This window comes from Camelus bactrianus, chromosome 10 (assembly GCF_048773025.1).
Source record: "Camelus bactrianus isolate YW-2024 breed Bactrian camel chromosome 10, ASM4877302v1, whole genome shotgun sequence".
NCBI lineage: Eukaryota > Metazoa > Chordata > Mammalia > Artiodactyla > Camelidae > Camelus > Camelus bactrianus.
In genome coordinates, this window is record NC_133548.1 from 47,613,230 (window position 1) to 47,637,478 (window position 24,249).

At 33.8% G+C, this 24,249-nt stretch overlaps 1 protein-coding gene across 1 annotated transcript in view; it reads right to left on the bottom strand.

The window, feature by feature from the left end:
- FCHSD2 (FCH and double SH3 domains 2) overlaps positions 1–24,249 on the bottom strand; it is a 194,461-nt gene that overhangs the window by 43,970 nt on the left and 126,242 nt on the right. The window contains exons 10-11 of the mRNA XM_010973089.3: positions 21,860–21,955; positions 6,194–6,310 (exon numbers count right to left, since the gene is read on the bottom strand). Coding sequence (XP_010971391.1) covers positions 6,194–6,310; positions 21,860–21,955 — 213 coding nt within the window. The remainder of the gene's footprint in view (positions 1–6,193; positions 6,311–21,859; positions 21,956–24,249) is intronic.

A 24,249-nucleotide genomic window follows, 5' to 3' on the forward strand; every position in this document is an offset into this window, starting at 1 on the left:
AAAGGTTGTATCTACTCTTCTACTAGTAGTGTATAAGAGCATGTTTTTCTATATTTCTCCAGCACGAGATATGGTCAATCTTTGATATTTTATAAAGATTATCTTATTGTTTCAATTTTCATTTCTCTGTAACAGAAAGAGCATCATTTCACATGTTGCTGGTCATCTGTATTTCTACTTTCATAAATGGGCAGTTCATATCCTCTATCCATTTTTTTCAAATTTTTTGGGTTTTTTTGTTACTATTTAAATATTATTTCCTTCTAGATATTGGCCCTTTTTCTGTTACTTATGTTATAAATATTTCCTTCCATTCTATTCCTTTTCTTTTAACTTTTTAAAAGTTCTTTTTTTTACAGAAATTTTTAGTTTTTATGTGGTCACATCTATCAATCTTTTCCTTATGGTTCCTGGGTTTTGTCTTGCTTAATAAGCCATTGGTAATACACCAAAAATATACTATATTTTTTCAGTTTTTAATAATCTTGTATCTAGCATTTAGCTCTTTAATTCTTTTGAAATCTATCTTGTATATGGTGGAAGGGAGAAATCTGACTTTATATTTTTTTCCAAATACACAATAAATTGTTCTAATGACATTTACTGAATAAATTCTTCCCCCAAAGATTTGAAATGCCATTAACATGCTTTTTATTATGAAAAAATTCAAATATACTCAAAGAGACTAGTATGATGAACTCTCATATATAGATCACCAAGATTCAAGAGTTATTAAAACTCGTCTACATTTGCCTTATTCTTTTTTCCGTTGTCAAAGCAAATTTCAGATATCACATCATTTCATTCCTACATGTTTTAATAAAAGTCTCTAATAAACTAAAACAACGCCAAAAACAAAAAAACCCAACCATAATACCATTATCAGACCTAACAATAATTCCTTGGTAGCCTTAACATGAGATTCTTCATTAAAATTTCCTGTTTGCCCCAAAATGACTTTTTATGAATCAGTATCTAGAAGTCCATACACGCATAGATCATTTTCTTTGAAATATTTGTTAACTCTTATATGATACTACAGTTTTAACTACTATAGCCATTATTGTATGTTTCAGTACATTCTAAGGCACATATGGCTTATTATTGTTGTTCTTGGCTATTCTTGTACATTTAAAAAAATCCAGATATATTTTAGAACCAAATGCTAAGTTCCTTTAAAAATATCTTTTAAGTTTCATTGGGATTGCATTGAAATTACCAACAAATTTAATAAAAATCCACATTTTAAAAAAGTCAGGGAAAGACAAATACTGTATGTTATCACTTATATGTGAGATCTAAAAAATAAAACAAACTACTGAATATAATGAAAAAACGAGTAGTTACCAGTGGGGAGAGGACAGAGGAGAGGGACAAGATAGGGGTAGAGAATTAAGAGGTACAAACAACTATGTAAAAAAATAAATGAGCCACAAGGACATATTGTACAGCATAGAGAATATAGCCAATGTTTTATAATACCTATAAATGGAGTATAACATTTAAAAAGTGTGAATCACTATGTTGTACACCTGAAACTTACATAATGTAAATCAACTACAACTCAGTAAAAAAAATTTTTTAAAAATTGTTTAAATCCACAAATTTTGCACCTCTCCAATTACTTTTGTCATTTTTTTTTTACATTCTTTGGTTAAAAAAAAAGTCTTTCTTCTTAAAGGTCATGACATCTTACTCATTGTTATATCAGTATTTTATTGCTGGGGTGCATAATTTTTTCCAACTGTATTTCATAATTTATTATTTCTAGTTAATAGGAAAACTAACTGAAATCTTATTACTTAGTTTGACAGTTGGGTCTCTTATATTTTTAGGGGTACACAATCACATCATCTATAAATAATGACTGACGTAGCTCTTCCAAATATTTAAAAACCTTTTCTTCCATTAAAAGCCTTGAGAAAGTGGTGATGATGGATGCTGTTTTTTTATTTTATCATTGTAGAAGGCAGAATGGCCTCCAAAGATGTCCACATTACCTAATCCCTTGAATTGCATATACGTAAGACATAATTTGCTGATATATTAGAGTTATGGACTTTAACATAGATTATCCTGGATTATCTGAGTGACTCCAATCTAATCACATGATCTCTTTATAAGCAGAGAACTTTCTCTGGCTGGAGTGAGATGAGAAAGGTTAAGTCAGTGAGATTCTAAGCAAGAGAAGGATGCAACGCACCGCTGCTGGCTCTGAGATGTAGGAGTCTATATGCAAGGACCAGAGGGAGAGGCATCTAGGAGATAAGGGTAGCCCCAGCTGATACAGTTTAAGTATCTGTCATACAGTTAAAAGGAACTAGATTCTGATAACTTGAATGAGCTTGGAAGTGGATTTTCCCTCAAAGGCCAGCCTAGTAGACACCTTGATTTTGGCCTTGTTAGAGCTGGAGCAGAAAAACCAGCCAAGCCCAACCAGACAACATACAGAACTGTGAGACAATAAATCTGTACTGTTTTAAGCCACTAAGTTTGTGGTAATTTGTTACCGCAGCTATAGAAAACTAATAGAACCACGAAGTGTAATGTTCGCTATAAATTTCAGAAAGATATCCTTATCAGAGTGAAAAACTGTTTATCCAGCTGGCCAGGAATTTTGTTCTACTTTTTAATCTCTAAGGTATACTGAATTTTATCATGTACTTTATTAGAGAACTATGACAATAATCACATAATTTTTCATTTTTATTCTGTAAATGAAGTTTACTATATTGATACATCTTCTAATGTCAAATTATCCTTGCACCCTCATTAGTCACGTGCTTAAAACACAGCTGGATTCATTTTTATTAAAATTTATCTAGCATTTTTACAAGTTTGTTACACCTTTGTTAAAAGTCAATTGACCATTATGTGTGTGCCTATTTCTAGACGCTTCGCTTGGTTCCATTTATCTATTAGTCTATTCTTGTACCAATCTCAATTACTGTAGCTTTATGTCTTGCAACCAAGTAGAGCAATAGCTGTGGCTATTTCAGATCATTTGCATTTCCATATATATTTTCAAAGCATTTTGTCAATTTCTACAAAAAAACCTTGCTGAGTATTTGACTTGGATTTCACCGAATATATGGATTAATTTGGATGTAACTGGTATTTTTAAAATATTGATACTTTGATTCCACTGACCTATATGTCTGTTCTTATGCCAGTACTACAATGTCAGTACTATAAGTTTTGAAGTTTGAAAGTATGAGTCCTCCAATTTTCTTATTTTTCTAGACTGTTTTGGTTATTTGGAGTCCCTTCAGATTCCATATGAATTTTAGGGTAGGTTTTTCTATTTCTGCAATGAACACTTTTGGGATTTTGATAGGGATTGCATTAAATCTGTAGATCATTTTGGGTGGTACTGTCATCTTAATACTATCTTGCATTCTATGAACACAGGATGTCTTTCTATTTATTTATGCCTAATTCATTTCATCAATGTTTTATAGTTTTTACTGTGTAAGTCTTTTGCCTCCTTGGTTAAGTTTATTCCTAAGTATTTTATTCTTTTTGATGGCAGTGTAAATGGAATTGTTTTCTTAATTTCCTTTTCTGATTGTTCACTGTATAATGTATACTGTATTATATAGACATGCAACTTACTTTTGTGTGTTAATTTTGTTTCCTGCAACTTTACTGAATTTATTAGCTTTAACAGGTGTGTGTGTGTGTGTGTGTGTGTGTGTGTGAAATCTTTAGGACTTTCTACATATAAGACTATATCATTGGCAAACAGAGATAATCTTACTTCTTTTTTTCCAATTTGAATGCCTTTTATTTCTTTTCCTTGCCTAACTGTTGTGGCTAGGACTTCTAGTGCTAAGTAGAGTAGAAGTGGCAGAAAGGGGCATCCTTGTCTTGTTCCTGATCTTAGAGGAAATGCTTTCAGTCTTTCACCACTAAGTATCACTACTCGTTAACAAACTGAATATAATATGCCTTGGTGTGATCTTCTTTGTATTTTACCCGCCTGGGGTTTGTTGAGCTTCTTGGATTTGTGGGTTTACAGTTTTTATTATATTTGGACAGTTTTCAGCTACAATTTTTTTCAAATATTTTTCTCTACCAATTTATTGCTTAAACCATACTTTACTAGATTAAAGCCTATCACAGGCCAGACTGTAAAAAACTGGGTAAGTTGCTGAAATCTGTCTCTACTTCCTAAGAGAAAGATACGACATGCCTTGACAACAAGAAAGGAAGCAAATTTATTTTTAATATCTGAACATTTACTATCAAATATAGTCAAGCATTCTAGTGGAAAAAATCTCTTTATATGTTTTATATTTTGAAGTATAAAGCTGCAGCAATTATTCATCACTATTTATTGGCTGTGTGGTAAACTGGTAACTTATAGTTCACAAATTCTTTGATTGGGATAAACTGTATTAGAGGAACTATACCCAAGAAGCCTTATCTGTGCTTAAATCTCATTTAGATGATAAAATTCTGGATTTCAAGCTGAAGTCTGACGAGGAGCTTGGGGGATTTGGGGTTAAGAGAGTTGTACTGCAATGCAAGAGGCATGTGAACTACTGTGGCCAGAAGGTAGACTATGGCAGAATGTGTTTTTATAAAAACAGCAACTATAATATTTCCCATTCCACATGTTCTTCTAGAACCTTGCTATTTCCTCACCAAGAAGTAGAGTTCATGTCCTCTTTCCTTGAACCTGGACAGGACTTTGTGACCACCTCAATTAATAAAAATATGACACAATATCATGTTACTTCTGAGACTAGTTCAGAAAAGATGATATAGCTCCTTCTTGGCTCACTTTTGGGACTCACACCTTTGAGCCCCTATACTACCAACTACTGTGTAAGACCTAGAGCTAACATGAAGCCATTATGTTGGAGAGACCACATGGAGAGACCACAGAGAGACAGAGATGCATGAGGAGCTCTAGCCGTTCTAATGCCCAGCTGTTCAAGTCTTCTTGGTCCAAACACCAGATATTTCAGTACGGTAGTCTATGAGATAACTCTAGCACCAGCCACTATCTGACTGCAATCACATGAGAGACTCCTGCCCCACACCCACCCCAAGTCGGAACTGCCAAGCTGAGTCTATCCAATCCCCAGAGTAGTAAGAGACAATTAAAAAGATGTTCTTTTTTGTGGCATTAAGTTTGAGGTGGTTTGTTATGCAGCATTAGATAAGTGGAACATTGAATTTTACATGATGTGAAACATGAAAAGATGATACTAAAATAGGCACAAGGATATATGTATACACAGAAGAAAAGCCCAATGTTGGAGATATTAATTTAGGATTTTTTTGTAAGTGAAACCAAGGTAATAGTAGTAGAGACTCCAATAATGAGAATAAAGAATAAGAAAAGAAGACAGCCAAGTATAGAAATCTAAAAAATTTAAATATTTAAATGTAAGATGAAGAAAGAAGAATGTATAAAAGAATCCAGGAATGTTAGAGAGGAAGAAGGAAAACCATGGCAATGTTTAAGTCATGGATGACTAGAGGGGACTATTTCAAGACAAAGGGAATTGTTAATTGTGATGCAACTGCCAAAAGGTTAAGCATGATGCGAAATCAAGCGTCCATTTTGGATTTGTTAACAGAGACATCACTGGTGATTTTGGCATGTGCAGTCCCTATGAACTGGTGCAACGGAAGGGAAAGAAGGGAAAGTCCAAATACAAAGGGTTAAGAAATAAGCAAGAGGTTAGGAAATATTGATATTAAATATGGACAATTTTTTTAAGAAGTTGGATGTGAAAGTAAAGAAAAAGAATAAAGTTATAAATAAATTGAAATCACAAAAAACTTACTGTATCTAAAATGATTTCTTTCCACTTAAAGTTTAGTCTTGGAGGCACATTTTCATGGAATCAACTGTGTCTTCAAAAGTTTGTCTTGGAGGTGAAAAGCCTAATTCAACACATGCCTGTCTCTCGCACTGCCTAAAAAGACTATAATTCTCTATCACTAGTCTTCCTTATGCAATTCTACGGCAAACAGATAAATTACTGTGTTGCTGCTAGAGGGCTTAAGGAATTTCCAAGTTTGGTAGACAGCTGAGAACATACTGCTGAGTGCTGAGAAATTACAGAAAAACACATACAGAATATTTCTCACATCAATAAAAAAGTCAAATCCTAAAATTGGGTTGACATGTGGCTACAGCTAGACACAGCCTAAGACTCTCTGTGACACTTACCCGTTGCTGGTGAACAATGTTTTTGTGCTCCCTTGCCACACGGGTGGCCCATTTCCGAGCCTCCTTGTTTAGACTGTGCTCCTCTGTGGTCCCAGTTTCTGATTCTAATTGTCGACTCTACAACACAAGAGAGAACAAAGAGAAAAGTACTGTTATCCTTACTGAAATCACTACCATTTTGTAGGTGGATCAGAGGGCCTTCACTTAATCAGCACTCAAAACACAAGGCATGCTCCACTACTGTGGGAAGCAATGTCTCATGTCACAGAACATTAGCAGAAGATAAGGAAGACAGTATGAAAACCATAAATGACCACAGGTTTTTTTTTTGTCTTACATTGCTGAACATTAAAGCTTCATCTCTAATATTGTGGATTGATCCATTCTGGGTATAAAAAAAGCTAGCTAGCAAGCAAAGAAGAAAAAAGTATTCCTGCCAAACTACTATGACACTAAAACATCTGCATAGATAGAATGGAAACAACTCAATAGTTTCAATGGGATTAAAGAAAAAAAATCATTGGGTAGAAGTGAAAAGAACAAAACAAAACAATGCAATAACAGCAACACAACCTATCCACCCTGAAAGATACTGAGTTTAATTTAGTTACAGGTCTGCCATCAACTCACCACCAAACTAGCTTTTTTCTGTCCTCTGGGCTTTAATGTCGTATCAAATATGAGTGCTAGATACCAGATATTAAGTGTTACAACTCTGACTGCAGAATCAGAGCTCTTAACCACTAAATTATTTTCATTTTCTCTAAACTCTTATGAACCCATGAAAAAAAATCTTTATTAAAAAAAACAAGGAAAGAAAACAATTTCTTAAATATGAATTGTTCAAAGAGGATTTTAATATAAAAAGAAGCAAAGTTTTAGAGTGGGAAGATCTTACAAAATTGACTTTTAGAAGGTCACATAGCTAAAAGTTGGTAAAGAGAATTTGATAAATTGGATTAAAAATTTAATATTCTTGTTAGGGGAACTGTAGGCAAGGTTGAAAAACATTTACTCTATGCAGACAGTTCAGCTAAAGTTAGAGTATACAATGATAAATGAACTGAAATACAGCAAAATGTAATCAACTTTACATTTTATATTGATTCCTCCTTTGGGCTAACAGGAATCTGGGAACCAATTGTACTGTTATATTTGTTTTGCAGAAGAACCTAGGCATTTAAATTTATATTTGTTCTCGAAAGCCAGGGATGTTAAACCCTGGACGCAGATGCAAATGTAATCTACAGAACGTATGGTAGAAAGGTATACTCTGAAGAGTCCAGGTATAGGTTTTTAAGCCATACAGACATAGTTTTACTTCTCTCTATGCCACTGACTAGCTTTATGATCTTGGGTTGTTAGTTGATCGGTGTCTTAGCTACATCTGAAAATTGGTGAAAGTGCAACCTATCTCACAGAGATTATTACTACAAAATGAGGTCGTTTTAAACATTCTCTTACAGTATACACATAAGTATCCAATAAATGGTCATTGTGACCATTAAAGACCCAACTGAAAATTACCAGAAACAAAATTTTTCTCATTACTGTTAATAAAAAATCCAAATAATTCCCAGGTTCTTGATAGCCCAAAAAATGAATCAAAAACAAGACTGAAGATATAATGAAAGGATCTCAGAGAGAATGAACCTGTAGAGAGCAGAGTAGATGAGAAAGGAGGCAATTGATGGAGAAATTTAATTTTTATTATTGCACCACATTTTAGGAACTAGTAAGTGGGTCTAAAATGTCTATTGACTGCAGACAGGCCACGGACAACTTGTCCACACAGAATCTGTACCTTTTTACTGAGTATTATCTGTACTTAAGAGTTGGGGAAATAAAGATAAGAGTTTTTTTTCCCATTCTCTATGGGTTTCTATTTCTAAAACAGGAGGGCCCAATGATCAGGAGAGACCACAGATTGGGAGATATGATTTTGGGGTCCTCCGGGCAAGGAATGACACATAAGTATAATTAAAGTTAATTTATCTTTTTTATGAATTCTGAAATCAAGCCATGGAAAGATATGTGGAAGCTACCTGTTAACACAGGTCTAGACAAATGAGAATTCCATATAAGGCAAACAGCCCAGGGTATTAAGCAATACATAGAGAAATGTTCTAATGCCACCTCTCTTATCAAAGATCAATATAAATCAGATCTAGTAAAGATCATTATCTTTTAAGATGGTGGTTGATTCCAGCAAAGGAACTGTTTAGTGACTGCTTCTTTTTAAATGTTGGCTAATTTAATCATTAGTTCATACTTTTAACACTTTCATTTACTTCTTAAAAATGTAGTTAAAATATATAAGAGAATAGTAACATATATAAGCTATTAAGCATAATAATTTAAAAAATACTGTTATTTTCCTGAAGCAGAATATGAGAATTTAAAAACTAAATATCAAACAGCACTACAGCCTTGCTCTGGAAAAGTTCACTTATTTATCTTGATTATTTTTAAAGAGACATATGTAATAACATAACAATTCTTAGAATAACAACAGCACAAAATAATTAAAATAAATTACAAACTGAAGAAAAATGTTATAAAGAAATTTCCTATCAACTTTTAAATGTGGGATAGATAGTTTTTCATTATCCTGTATCAGTCTGGGCATTTGATAAGTTAGGTCAACTAAATCTTGAAATCTTTGGAAACATCGGATTTGAGAAGTTATACAAGTTTTAGTAAAAAATTTTAGAAGTAGATAGGTCTTTTCCTGGAAAATGTCAACTCAAATAAAAGCTTATGCTTTTGAGTACTGTTCTCTCTGGTTAGAATAACTTCCCTATCTTTTTTTGTCCACAAATTCCTAGTTATTCTTCAAATCTCAGTTCAAATCTACATTCTCTGTGAAATCATCCCTGACTTTTGCAGACAGGCTCAGGGGCTCCTTCACTTTTGACATATCTCCATTATATTAATGTACTCATTTGTGAGACATTTATTGAGTGGCTACTCTCAGGCAAATATGACATTACACTGTGATTGCTACACGTATGTTTCTTGTTTGTCTTCAGACAATCTGAGTCTTTGAATAGATGCATTCCTGGCATCCAGCACCATGCCTAATAGTACATAAATGCCCTCAGTAAAGGTTGGTTAAACAAATACAACCTAATGCCCTGATTCTAAAGTGAGGACCAGGCCACCAGACTATTAGAATGGTGCCTTCAGAAGTGACAAGAGCATAAATATACTGAATTAGAATCAATTTCTAATGAAAGAAGGAAAGTATTTTTTTGTGTGGGGAAGAACAAAAAGAGCAGAGGAGAAAGGAAACTAATTTACTGAGTGCCATGCATTTTAATACAGGTTCTCAAAGCTTACTTTAGGATTGAAATGCCTCTCCCGCTTGTAAAATAAAAGGTCTCCTTCTTTCTGGTTAAGTTCTCACTACAAAATTCATTAAAAATGGATGAATAAGAAAAGAATTGTTTTGAATCTCCAAATTAAGGGATTTTTATAAATTTTATTTTATGAAATTTATTTCTTAAAAAGTATACATTGAAATATGAAGTACATTTATCCTCAAATACATTTACATTGTACATATATTTACTCCTCAAAGAGACCTAGCTATGTCATCCTGGCAAATGTACTGAACTGCCTCTGGGCCTCAGCTTCCTCAGCTGAAAATCAAGACACCTGAAGATGAGATGCAATCTCAGATTCTTTTCTTTTTTAAATTGAAGTATAGTTGGTTTACAATGTTGTGTTATTTTCTGGTGTACAGCATAGTGATTCAGTTATACAAATACATATATATTCCTTTTCATATTCTCTTTCATTATAGGCTATTAAGATGTTGAATATAGTTTCCTGTGCTATACAGTAGGACCTTTTTTTTTATATAGTAAGTTGTATCTGCTAATCCCAAACTCCCAAGTTATCCCCCCACCTCCCTCTCCCCCACCCCATAACCATAAGTTTGTTTTCTTTTTTTTTTTTTTTATTGAAGTATAGTCAGTTTTTAATGTTGTGTCAATTTCTGGTATACAGCATAATGTTTAAGTCATATATATACATATATATATATATTCCTTTTCATATTCTTTTTCATTACAGTTGTTCTTCTTTTAAGTTTGTTTTCTATGTCTGTGAGTCTGTTTCTGTTTTGTAAATAAGTACACTGGTATCATATTTTAGATTCCACATGTAAGTGACATCATATGGTACTTGTCTCTTTCTGGCTTACTTCACTTAGAATGACAATCTCCAGGTCCATTCATGTTGCTGCAAATGGCATTATCTTATTCTTTTTTATGGCTGAGTAGTATTCCATTGTATAAAAATACCACAGCTTCTTTTTTTAAAAAATACCTTTACTGTGGTATGGTTCCTGTACAGTAAACTACACATATTTCAAATGTACAGTTTGATGAATTTTGATTAAATATACCACAGCTTCTTTATCCGGTCATCTGTCAACAGCCATTTAGGTTGTTTCCACATCCTAGCTATTGTAAGTAGTGCTGCTATGACCACTGGGGTGCATGTATCTTTTTGAATTAGAGTTCCCTCCAGATATATGCCCAGGGTGGGATTGCTAAATTGTAGGTAAGTCTACTTTAGGTTTTTGAGGAATCTCCATATTGTTTTCCAGAATGGCTGCACCAAACTACATCTCCACCAACAGTGTGGGAGGATTCCCTTTTCTCCACACCCTCGTCAGCACTTATCATTTTTGGACTTTTTAATGCTGGCTATTTTGACTGGTATGAGGTGATACTTCATTGTAGTTTTGATTTGCATTTCTTTGATAATTAGTGATAGTGAGCATTTTTTCATATGCCCATTGGCCGTTTGCATGTCTTTTTTGAAAAAATGTTTGTTTAGGCCTTCTGCCCATTTTTTGATTGGGTTGTTTGTTTTCTTGTTATTGAGTTGTATGAAGTGTTTGTATACTCTGGAAATTAAGTCCTTGTCAGTCCCATCATTTGAAAATATTTTCTCCCATTTCACATCTAACTAATAATGGGTGTAGGTTATCTTTTTGTTTTGTTTATAGTTTCCTTTGCTGTGCAAAAGCTTATAAATTTAATTAGGTCCCATTTGTTTATTTTTGCTTTTATTTTTATTGCCTAGGTAGACTGCTCTAGGAGAACATTAGTAAGATTTATGTCAGAGAATGTTTTGCTTATTTTTTCTTCTAGGAGGTTTACAGTGTCTTGTCTTATATTTAAGTCTTTAAGCCATTTTGAGTTTATTTCTGTGTATGGTGTGTGGCTGTGTTCTTACTTCACTGATTTACATGTGGCTGTCTGGCTTTCCCAACACCACTTGCTGAAGAGGCTGCCTTTTCTTCATTGTATATTCTTATCTCCTTTGTTGAAGATTAATTGACTGAAGTCTGTGGGTTTATTTCTGGGCTTTCTATTCTGTTCCATTGATCCATATGTCTGTTTTTGTGCCAGTACCATGCTGTTTTGATTACTGTAGCTCTGTAGAATTGTCTGACGTCTGGGAGGGTTATTCCTCCAGCTTTGTTCTTTTTCTTCAGTATTGCTTTGGCAATTCTGAGTCTTTTGTGATTCCATATAAATTTTAGGATTATTTGCTCTAGTCCTGTGAAAAATATCCTAGGTAATTTGACAGGAATCGCATTAAATCTGTAGATTGCTTTGGGTAGTATGGCCATTATACAATATTAATTCTTCCAATCCAAGAAATCTCAGATTCTAGTGCTGCAATTAATTTTATGAGAACAAACAGGCTCATGCATTGGCTGTAAGCACTGGGAATACTGTGTTCTCTTGATGAGAGATCCAGAAATTATGCTATTCTACTGCTACTGCTTTGAGCTCCAGATTTCTTTTAAAGCATCATCCAAGAGCCTAGCCTAACCCAAGAGCAGAAGAGACTCTGTAAAAATTATAAAAATATTGTTAAAGCATAATTTTAATTTAAATTCATGGCATAATTTCAGGAGGTACTGCAGATGAACAACATAAAAAAATATTTGATGGGAGGTGCAGGATGTCAAATTTCTGAGATGGTTAGGGAGTATAGATAATGCAAATATTAGATAGATGTGAAATAAAGCTGAATGAGAAAAAAAAGTTTAAATTCAATTCTGTATATTATAAATCCCCTTCTATAAAGTTGTGTATCCACATCCATGTATGTACGTAATTGCAGAGAGATAGATGTTCAGAAGGATACTGACCAAAATGTAACCAGTGGTTACACCTCTGAATAGTGAGGGTTCAAGTGAAAACAGTTTTTAATGCTTTTTTATAATTAGAAAACTATAAAACTGTATTAATTTGGGGGGGAAAGTTACCATTTATTGAATATTTAAGCTCTGTGCTAACTGCTTTACATACATTTAGTTCTCAAAACAATACTACTAGAGACTATTCTCACTTTATAGGTATGGAAATGTAGGCTCAAAAAAGGTATGTGATCAGGTTGCTGACCCTACCTGGGGAAGGAGATGGTGGGGGGTGGTACCAGGGGGAGGAGAAAAGTTAGAAGGAAAAGGAAAAAGGAGACTGAATGGAGAGAAAATATGATTCTGTTTATGTAAAATTATATGAAAAGAGAGATTTATGCCTATAGACAGATAGGGATGGCTCTGGAATACTGAAAGAAAAGTTGCAAGGTAATGTGTCCAAACTAAAAAAAAAAAAAAAAAAAAAAAAAGGTATGTGCCTTTATTAGGCCACTTAGTCATTAAGTGCTGGATCTAGAGCTTGTCTTGAGATCTCATGAGATTCCTTGCTATCTTTATACAACTGTAGTGTTTTATTAATTCTTCTATTTATCTAATGCTAATATAACACAGCTAGAGACAGTAATATTGAAAAAGATAGTTAAAATACAAATTTCTTTTCAATGAAATTTTGGCTAGTCTTTTATTTAGAGGTGGGACATCTTTTGATTTAATTTTATTTTTAGAAAAACAAAAGCCAAACTGTTTCAAAAGAGTTTAAGAAGACTTTCAGGCCTAGCAATGTTGTTTTTAAAAATTACCAATTTTTAGAATGTAATATTAAAATTAGTATGTTCACAATTTATAAAGTTAGTAAATAACTTCAAAGAACTAGACTATAAAATTAACATTCGAATATTCTTGAATTAGTCTTTAAGTCATCTTAACCATTTTGTCCTCAGATACCCTCTCAAGACATCATTTCAGTTCATTTTGAGGTTAACATAAGGGAGGGGATAGAAGGCTCAGACAGGTATCTGAGCCTGAGCATAGAAGGACAACATAATAACAACAAGAAACATAACAATTATTTTTCACATCTGTAACCAAAATATAACCATTTGAAAGAGAAAAAGATGGTCATGTATGATGAATAAAAACCACTAACATAGTAGAATACAAGCATTCCAACCCAATTTCAAGAAAAGATAATGTTAGGGTTGTCATGCCAATATCATATGCCAGGAACAATCTTATTAACTCTCATTCAAGGAATTTGTATTAGTATTTCTCAGTTTATTGAGAGATAAGAAATGTATTAAGTATTTGATCCAACTTATTCTTTATGAAATTAAACACTATACTGTTAATTATTTCAATAAAGTAAAATTATTATGTTTTCAAAAGAATCTCTTCAAGTAAGAAAACATCTGGATCTTTGTAGGCTACTATTTTGTTAGCACTCATGTTTATACAGGTTCACAGTACTGTAATTGTGCAATCCAGAATACTCTGAAAATCACAGGTCTTTTTGGTTTATTTATTTATTTTTTGGCTTATTTATTATTTGGAACAAAAACTCATTTGTGCCAAAATTTGACTTGAACTAAAGAGAGGTTATTTATAGTTTTCATTTATTTCACTTGAAATGCATATTCAAATGTTTTATTGCAAAAATACTGTGTTTGATCACAGAGTACTTCCATACACCCTGCTCAGGGTATTACAACATATGGTATATGGATCATCTTTCTAAAACCTGAGAAAATTTGAATTTTTGAGACACATCTGGCTAAAAGCTTTTGATAAGAAACCATGGAACTTTAATTCACATATTTTAAATTTATCACACACCTTGGAGAGAAGTGAAGCAATGTTTCTTAGAGACATAATTTAACTTATTCTGGCTATGGTTGGACAGCAGCACTTTTACTTAGAAGTGGCAACTCATCTGGATAACTGGGTTAAGTGTGCCTCATCTCTTGAGGGGAGTAAACTGGAACACAATTAATGTGACTTGAGCTTTTGGGCATTTATGGAAAATTGTGGACTACTGAAGAAGAGGATATATACATTTCAGTAAGGCTTGGGTGAGCTGCTGATGAGAACTCTGAAAATGGAGCACACTTGTCTTGTCTCGGCTTAGAATACCAAAGGTAAATCTAAGAGAAAAATATGTTCCTGAGTAATGACATGAAAACAAAACAAGAAACTCCAAAAAAAAAAAAAAAAAAAAAAACCACCTTGTGTCTGGTACTCTCCAGATATATCTAGAGACATGACTGGACAGAATAGCTGCATGAGGAATACACCTTTATTTTCATAGCGCTTACAAAGACTTTGCTTTAAGAGCCACAATCACAAGGTTAATTAATCTCCAGGCTCCTTGTATGTCAATACATTACTAAGACATTGATGGGAAACTCTGGATTCCTCTGGATGGCTAGAAAAGGCACCGGGTTGGGAGAAAAATCTATTATATAGATGGTAGGTTTTCTATAAAAAGTAAGACTTTTTTGAAAGGCTGAAGAACTTAGGACAGCCCCCTTTGAATACCTGACTGTAGGTACTACCGATTCTAGAAAGTGACACTCATGTCCGTAATCAGAACCTTTCATTTTGGGGATACTGTGGCCATTATATGTGTAGAAGGATGGTACCCATTTATCCATCAGGAGGATTTCTCAAAAATTCTCTATCAAAATGCTTTCATGCTAATAAGCCAATGCTATATGCAATACAAGGTTCCCATCAGCAGAAAGAACCACTCATAGTAATGAGAATTTTCAGGTAAATTCTCAGTATGAAATATTGACACCATATAGTCTTTTACAGACAAAGAGTATTTTTGCTAAACACTTATTTTTAATAAATGCATAAACTGCCCCACTTAAGTGAAACTTTAATGTGCAAAATCCTAATTACAGCAAGTGGTCATAACTGTTAATCCATAGACAGTAGAATTAAATATCAAAACTAGTGGTTCAAACAACAGGAAAAGAATATATATTGGAAATCTAATGTTAGCTTCAAAAAAAACAAAAATTATCTGTGAGTATCTTACTATTTGCAATTCAGAGAAGGTAAAGAGGAAAGGGTTTTCTCATCCCCACCAGGAAATCTGGGGGAAACATTTCTTTACGTTTTTCCTGCCTGTACAGATCATACTTATCTAAGTTTTGTAGACATGCATGTTTCTCATATTATTTCTCATCCCAGGTTGACCTTGTCCTTTTTCATAGGATGTGAGGAAATGCTCCCTAAGGGCACACATCACTAGTTTGGTAATGGAAGGGAGACACACTGAGATGTATGTAAGGCAGAGAGGTGCTCAGCAGTGCAAGTCATGTACTTACATAAGAGGACTAAGAATGGACACTGGTAGCTGTTGGCTACTCTTTATTCCACACAGATTGCCTTTTAAGCTTAAAAAACTGAGAGGTTGGTGAGCTCTGCCTTGTGGAATAAAATAGGAGAACAGAAGTCTCAAGGGACTTTCCATGATCAATTAAGTAAGAGATTTGAGAGCTGAGGACCATGACTGCAAAAGTCTTATAATATTTCAAAATCTTGGTATTGTCTTCCATATTTGGTATTTTAGTATCTCCCTGTAGTAATTAGCGGCACAACCTTAAAAAATAAAATATACTCGTCTTGTGGATAGAAAAAAAAGTCCATCCACATTTATTCTGTATCTACTATGTGCCATGCATTGAGTCAAACAATTAAGTATCTCATTTCATTTTCAAACCCAATAAGGGAGTCATTTTACACATGAGGAAGCTGAATCAAAGAGGTTAAATATACATATATTATTAAATATATATATATTTATATGTATGTGTGTGTGTGTGTGTGTGTGTGTGTGTATGTGTGTTTATAAATAAACACAGGTAGCACATAGCACAGCCAGGATTTGGCTCCAAAGCGCATGATTTCTCACTGTACAACACCTGTATGAATCTAATACAAGTAGGACCCATGTGACAGCTGAATGACCCTTCAATATAGAGATCCTGATAAATGTACTCGTCAATTCTCCCTCATAGAATATAATTTTCTTGTGGGTAGGAATTTTAGGGTACCTTCCATATCCTTCTCAGAATAATCATGCATTAAAAACTTTCATTTCGGTTAAAAAAAAAAGTGATCTTTACTCTTTCTAGAAAGGATTTTTGACTTTCTGGTATCATCTAAGAAATGGTATTTGAAGATACTCTAAAGATAGGATATGTTAGAAACCAGTAACTCTATATGGAAATAGAGACAAAGAAATGTTTCAGTATTAACCATGAGACAGCTACTAAGTTATTATATCAGACAAAACTTCCCATTGATCACTGTCATTTGTAATCATCTTATGGTTAATACTAAAATAAATAAATAAACCTAATTAGTGTTACCCACCAAAAAAAAAAATTTTTTTTTAAAACATTAAGACAGTATATGAAAATCTTTAGAAGAAAGTAATTCACATTTAATCACGGTAGTAACTTTAAAAGTTCTGTGGCTTCTCTAAATACATCTTATGAAAATCTAGATAAAATATTTATTGAATACCCTTCTCTATATAAGGCAAGGACATATGCAAATTATATACAATAAATATCTACTGAGTAAATTAAAAATGAATGTGTTACTATAAGTAATTCCAAGTTCCTAATACAAATGATAAAATTCAAAATAAAATTAAGGAACAACACTGTCCTGCAGGGGGAACCCACTGGCAATTATCATATGACTTTCCCACTTGAGAACATTCCATAGTTCCTCATATACTACCATATGTAAAACTCAAACACAAAATCTGGTTGCAACTTAAATTTATGGGGTTGTTCCACTCCCTCACTATCCCAAGACTACTTGCTATTTCAAATACAGATAATATACTTTCAAGCTTTTCTGGCTTCAACACTTATTAGCTGAGTGGTTTTTTTCCCAACATTTTATTTATTTTTATTTTTTGGGGGGGTGAGGCAATTAGGTTTATTTTTATTTATTTACTTTAACAGCGGTACTGGGGATTGAACTCAGACCTCATGCATGCTAGGCATGCACTCTACCACTAAGCTATACATCCTCCCCCCACTTTTTTTTTTAACATTTTTAATTGAATTATTGTCAACTTACAATGTTGTGTTAGTTTCTGGTGTACAGTACAGTGATTCATATATACATATTCTTTTAAATATTCTTTTCCATTATGGTTTATTACAGGAAACTGAATATAGTTCCCTGTGCTATACAGTAGGACCTTGTCATTTATCTATTTTTACATATAGTAGTTGTATCTGCTAATCCCAAACTCCTAATTTATCCTTCTCCTACCCGCTTTCCCCTTTGGGAACCATAAGTTTGTTTCCTATGTCTATGAGACCCTTTCTGTTTTTGTAAATAAGTTCATTTGTGTCATTTTTTTAGATTCCACATATAAATGATATCATATGATATCTGGCTTTCTCTGTCTGACTTACTTCACTTAATATGATAATCTCTAGGTCCATCCATGTTGCTGCAAATAGCTTTATTTCATTCCTTTTTATGGCTGAGTAGTATTCCATTGTGTATATATACCACATCCTTATCCATTCATCTGTCGATTGACATTTAAGTTGCCTTGGCTGTTGTAGTGCTATGAATACTGGAGTGCATGTACCTTTTCGAATTAGAATTTTCTCCAGATATATGCCCAGGAGTGGGATTGCTGGATCATATGGTAAGCCTATTCTTAGTTTTTTAAGAAATCCCCGTACTGTTTTCCATAGTAACTGCACCAAATTACATTCCCACCAACAGTGTAGAAGTGTTCACTTTTCTGCACACCTTCTCCATTAGCTGAGTGATCTTGAGCAAATTTCTTAACCATAGCTTCCTCAACTATAAAGTGAGGATTAAAAATAGCACCTACAATATACGGTTGTTGAGAGGATTAAACGAGTTAATATAGGTAATGTAATTACAAAAATGTCTAGCATGAAATAAATGTTCAATGAATGCCATCTATTACTTTTATTATTTTCAATTAATTTTTTCACTTCCTGGCATGTTGTTTTTCAATCACTGCAGAGTAAATTTCAATTTATCTTCAAGATTTAATCCATACTAGGAAGACAAACAATCCAATTAAAAAAAGACAAAATGTTTGAATAGACATTTTACCAAAGTAAATATATGAATCACTAATAAGCTCATTAAAAGATACTCAACATCATTAGTCATTAGGTTAATGTAAATCGAAGTCACAATAAGATAGTATTTCATAGCCATTAGGATGGCTATAATCAAAGAGACAGACAATAACAAATGGTAGCAAAGTTGTGGAGAAACAAGAACCCATATACATGGTGGCAGAAATATAAAATGGTGCAGCCAATCTGGAAAAAAATTTGGCAATTTCTTAAAAAGTTAAACATAAGTTTACCATATGACCCAGCAACTCAAGAGTAATGAAAACATAGTCATACAAAGACTTGCACACAAATGTTAACAGCAGCATTATTCATAACAGAAAAAAGGAGATAACAACTGAAATGTCCATCAACTGGTGAACAGATAAACAGAATGTGGTATAGTCACACAGTGGAATACTATTCAGCAACAAAAAGGGACAAACTATGGATACATTCTACAATATAGATGAACTTCAAAAACATGCTAAGTAAAAGAAGCAAGACATAAGAGATCACATATTGTATAACTGATTCAGTTTATATGAAATGTTTAGAAAAGGCAAATCTATAGAGAAAGAAAATAGATTAGGGTTGCCTGGGGGTAAGGGATGGGAATAGGGATTAATGGTAAATGGTCATAAGGGATCTTACTGGGGTCATGAAAATGTTTTAAAACTTACTTACTTATTTATTTTTTTTACAAGGTTTGTTTACTTATTTATTTTTAATGGCAGTGCTGGGGATTGAACCAAGGACCTCATGCATGCTAGGCATGCACTCTGCCACTGAGCTATACCCTCCCCCCTCTAAAACTTATTTATGATAATGGTTTCACAATTTGGTAAATTTACTAAAAATCAGTGAATAATATGCTTGAAATGGGTAAATTATATGATATGTCAATATGCCTTTTAACAAAATTGTTAAAAATTATACTACATCAGGATGCATTAATTGTACCCATCAATGGACACCATTAACAGCACTCTATCATATACAGCCCTTGCTTCATTATATTTTCCTTATTTGTGTACATGTCAGTGGGCTCATCTAGCCCAGTGCCTATAGCTTAACAGGTAGTAGCTATCCTCAGCACCTATCTGAATGACTGGTACTCAGACAGATACAGTAGGGGCTCAATATATGTTGAATTTAAACGTGCTTCAAAATAGGATAGGATCAATAGCAATTCAGAAATACAACATAAGACAGTGACAATTAGTCTTTCCTACATGTCCTACATTCACCTGGCAGGAAGGGTGAGTTAATGGGCACTGACTGGTGCTCTCCACTCCATGACTGGCTTAGTGCTATCAATGCCAAGAGGAAACCAGAGAAATAAGTAAATAATGGCTCCATTCTCATATGAAAGAACAGTACTACACTACACTGAATAAAAATAATTATTTGGGATTTTATTCTTTGTGGGCAGTAAGAATACTTAGTTTACAACAATACAAAAATTACATACAAAAATATTTTACAGGTAAAACATTTTCAAAATGATTATTCTAAAGACTTTCAATGGTTGACAATCTAGAATGATTTTTATGAATATGTGGGCATTTATCTTTTTCCATCATGAAAAAAGTAATTGTTCCCCAAGGGCTGAATATTTCTTCCCAGAAAACAGAGTAGCATGTGGAGAGAACATTAAATTGCAATCAGGATGTTAATGTGTCATTAATTCACTGTATGACTCTGGACAAGTCTCTTTTCCTTTCTAGGCTTCAGTTTCTCCTTTAATAAAGGCAAGATTAGCTCTAAGGTTATTTCCAGCATTCCTGTTGAGGAAAACTAATGTGCTTTAGACAAGATGAAAAATGAGCAGCTCAATCTTTTCACTATAAAAACAGGAAAAGAAATCCCTAAATTTTAAGGGAAAACGGAAAGCTCCAGTTTATGTATTCAGCAGCCCCTTACACATATATTTGTAATTTTCATCCCAATACCACCCTTCATTAACATGCAAGCCCACACACACCATCCCTCCCACCCGTGCCCCACACCCCCATATACCTCAGCTATGGTCATTCTCAGAGCACTGACAGGGGAGAGCTCAATATCCACCAGTTGGGCAGCTTTTAAACTCTGCCCAGTAAAGATTGCACAAGGACAGAAAACAGCATAGAGTTAGAATTTTAAGGCAAACCGGGACACACAGCTAAGAACATTTAGCACAGTGTCTAGAAACAAAGGTTTAGGGTTGTCACTGGGCTTTGGACGAGTGAGATGAGAGTCACTGTTATTCTGATTTTTCTGAGGAAAATGGGCAAAGATAAAACAATCTCAAATTAGTCACAACTTTTAGTCAAGTTTGGCAAACTTGCCTATACCCTGTCTTCAGGATAATGTCACTGAATCACAAAGCAAAAGCTGATGGATAAAAAAAAAAGGCACTACTATACAATAAAGGGCAAGAGTTAATAATTTAGAGAGAAATGCTGATTTCCTACTTTTCTTTATATAGCCACTAATAGGGCTACTTAAATTTAGTAGGAAAAGTAATGAAGGTAAGGTTTCTATTAAACTGATACCATTAAACTCTGATATCATAAACTCCCCTGGTTTTGATTCTAGGTTTACCAACAGACTTTACCAATATAACTTGACTTCCCTCTTAGCTTGACTACATTGAGAGAATGTATATGCCAACATGTGCTTTCTCACCTTGCAGAAGTTAAATATCTTTTTTTATGTTATCAAATTAGCATTTCAGTTCTATTTTTTTTAAATTAAAAAATGGCAATCATTTTTCATAGAGTAAACTCAAGGATAAAAATGTATGATGTCTGCTTTTAAAAAATTGCCAATTTGGCATTTGTGTCAATACTTTAACATTCTAAGAAATGTGAAAGGAATTATAAAGGGCCTGTAATTTTTTTAATAAAAATCAATAAAAGTATTTGCATGCACATATTCATTATTCTATTTATTAATCCTATTCTGGTTAAAATTTAACCACTAGTTTCTTTGGAAGGGTATACACGTGAATAATTTCATGGATAGAAAGCATAATTTATATCTGAACTGAAAAATATTTATTAAGTATAGTTTCTTCTTACCTCTGTTCAGTTTTCAGATTTCTATTAACTTGTTTTATAATTTAACCATATTAAGCAGAAAGTTGTTAGCATAGAGGTATTGGGTGTGTTAGTCATATTTTAGAAAGGAGAAATGTCACAGTTTCTCTGCATCCTCACAGTTTTGTTGTAAAACTATTGAGACATACTAAGTTTTTTCTGTCTCTCTATTCCAAGGATAATAGTTACTTAAGCACAAACATAGCTTAAAAACAAGTGAAATGAAAATCTGGAATTTCCTTACAGTATCACTGTCACAAGGCTGGAACTGGAAGGGCTGGGGTTTGTGAAATACAGCATTTTCTTGTAAAAACAGCTGAAGATTATAGTCTCGTACCACCTAAAGAGAAAATAAAATAGTTTTAAGTTTTTAACAAGGTTAAAATTTCAATAATTGCATTTTAAAATCTGTAAGGTTTATTCTGCTGCTTTCCAAAAATGAGAAATCATCCAGCACTATGTGGTCAAAGAGATGATAATTACATTTTTTTTTCATTTTTAGATAACAGTTGTTACCCATATGTCCTATCCTATTTTCTCAAGGATCTAAATTTGGAAAGTACTAGTTTAGAAACTAGCCCAGATTTGGGGACTAGACAGTATGCACTATTTTAAGACTGCAAAAAGATAGTTATTACACGAAGTGCTATTCTTTCTAATGGGGGGGGGGTGCAACTAGGGAAGCACATTAGTCTCTCAGGTCTCTCCCAGCTCTAGAATTTTGTAGGTCTCCTAAAGTCTGTTTTACGGTGATTGCCATCCACTAGGAAACTGTCAGATAACCTTATCCATAACACAAAGTAGTATTTTTATAATACTTCTTGCTGCCTTTTAAAGGAAGTTATATTATAATTACCATCTTAACCAAGAAATTACCAAGAAAACAGGCTAGAAAGGAATTTATACAGAAGGGGAATTCTGATACAGAGAAAGTAGCAAAACAAATAACACCAAAAGACAGCCATCTGAAAAGAATTCATTACATTATACCCTGGGAAAGAGTGGAGATCACCAACACTTGACAGTGCAGAGACCCATTTTCTACTTTGCTATACTGTTTACCCTTTATTCTTTCATTTGCAGTATATTACAGGTCATTAGCACCTCTGCCAGAGGACGGGAAGAAGAAGGTAAGTAAGTTTAAAGCAGCTCTGTGGCTACAGCTTAGTAGTCTTGGGAAGAGTTTATTAAGGAGATGGAGAAAGTAGGGGGTGTATTTTGCATCTTATTTACCAGCACATCCCAGTTCTCTATTGCTCCCTTGCCCCTCCTTCAACAACCATTTACTGAGAGAGTTTACCAGGCCCAATGTTAAATGCAGAGGGAATACATAGTTGAATAAAGATGAATAAACAAAGTTAGTCAAGGAATTTATAATCTGGAAACCAGGAGAACCAAACAGGTTACACAATTAAAATACACAATGAAAGTATTTAGAAGGTAGTAGGGGAGCACAAAAGATGGTAATATTTAATCCAGACTGAAGAGGTGGGACAGGGTGAGGAGTGGTTGAGAAAATGTGGTCAGGGAAGGCTGGCTGAATAAACATATTCTCAAAGGGAAATGTGTTTTTTTCTTTTCCTGGATTCCAGTTTTAAGCTAGAATAGCCATGTCAGCTCTTGACACAGCCCTGAGAGCCCCACTAGTCAACATGCAGAAAAAAATCTAAGAGGATCATCCTTCTAATTGCCAAACCTTCTCAAGCACTAAAAATCTTCTTATTTTTCTTGAGGGGGAAATTTCAATCTTTTCAAAATTTTAACTTTTTGTTATGGAAAATTTCAAACACATATAAAAGTAGAGATAACAGTATAATATATTCCCATGTACCCATCACCCAACTTCCAGAAACATCCCTTCGTGGCCAATCTTGTTTCATTGATAAGCCCACCTACCTCTTCCACCCCCAATTATACTGAAGCAAGTCCCAGACATATCATTTCATCCATGAATATTTCAGTATATCTAAAAGACAAGGACTCTTTTAAAAACATACTCATATTAAAATTTACAACCAATATTGTAAAACAACCAATAAGTGTTCAAATTCCTGTTCAATATTTTTTAGTTTTTCAAATCAAGATCACAATAAGGCCCACACAGTGCAAATGGATGATGTTGCTTAGGTTTCTTTTTATATCTAAGTTTCTTCCTCTGTCTCACTCATCCCCCTTGCAACTTATTTGTTGAAGAAACTGAATTTTTGTTCTGTAGAGTTTCTCACAGCCTGAATTTTGTTGACAACATCCTTGTACTGTTCTGTTTCCTGTATGCCCTGTAAGTCAATGCTTGATTGCAATCAGGGTTTTGTTTTATTTTTATTTTTTGGCAAGGTGGTGTTTACTTCCAGGAGGAGGCTTGCCTCTGACTTGCCTGTTTTTGATATTAACAGCTGTAATGGGCTGAACTGTGGCCCTCCAAAAGACATGTCCAGGTCCTAATCCCTGGAACTTGTGAACATTACCTTACTTGGAAAAAGGCCTTTTGCAGATTTAAATGTTAAGGATTTTGAGATAAGGAAATCATTCTGGATTCTGTGGTTGGGTCCAAATCTAATGATAAGCGTCATTATAAAAGACATACAGAAGAAATCACAATCAGAAGAGGAGCCAATGAGACCATAGCGGCAGAGA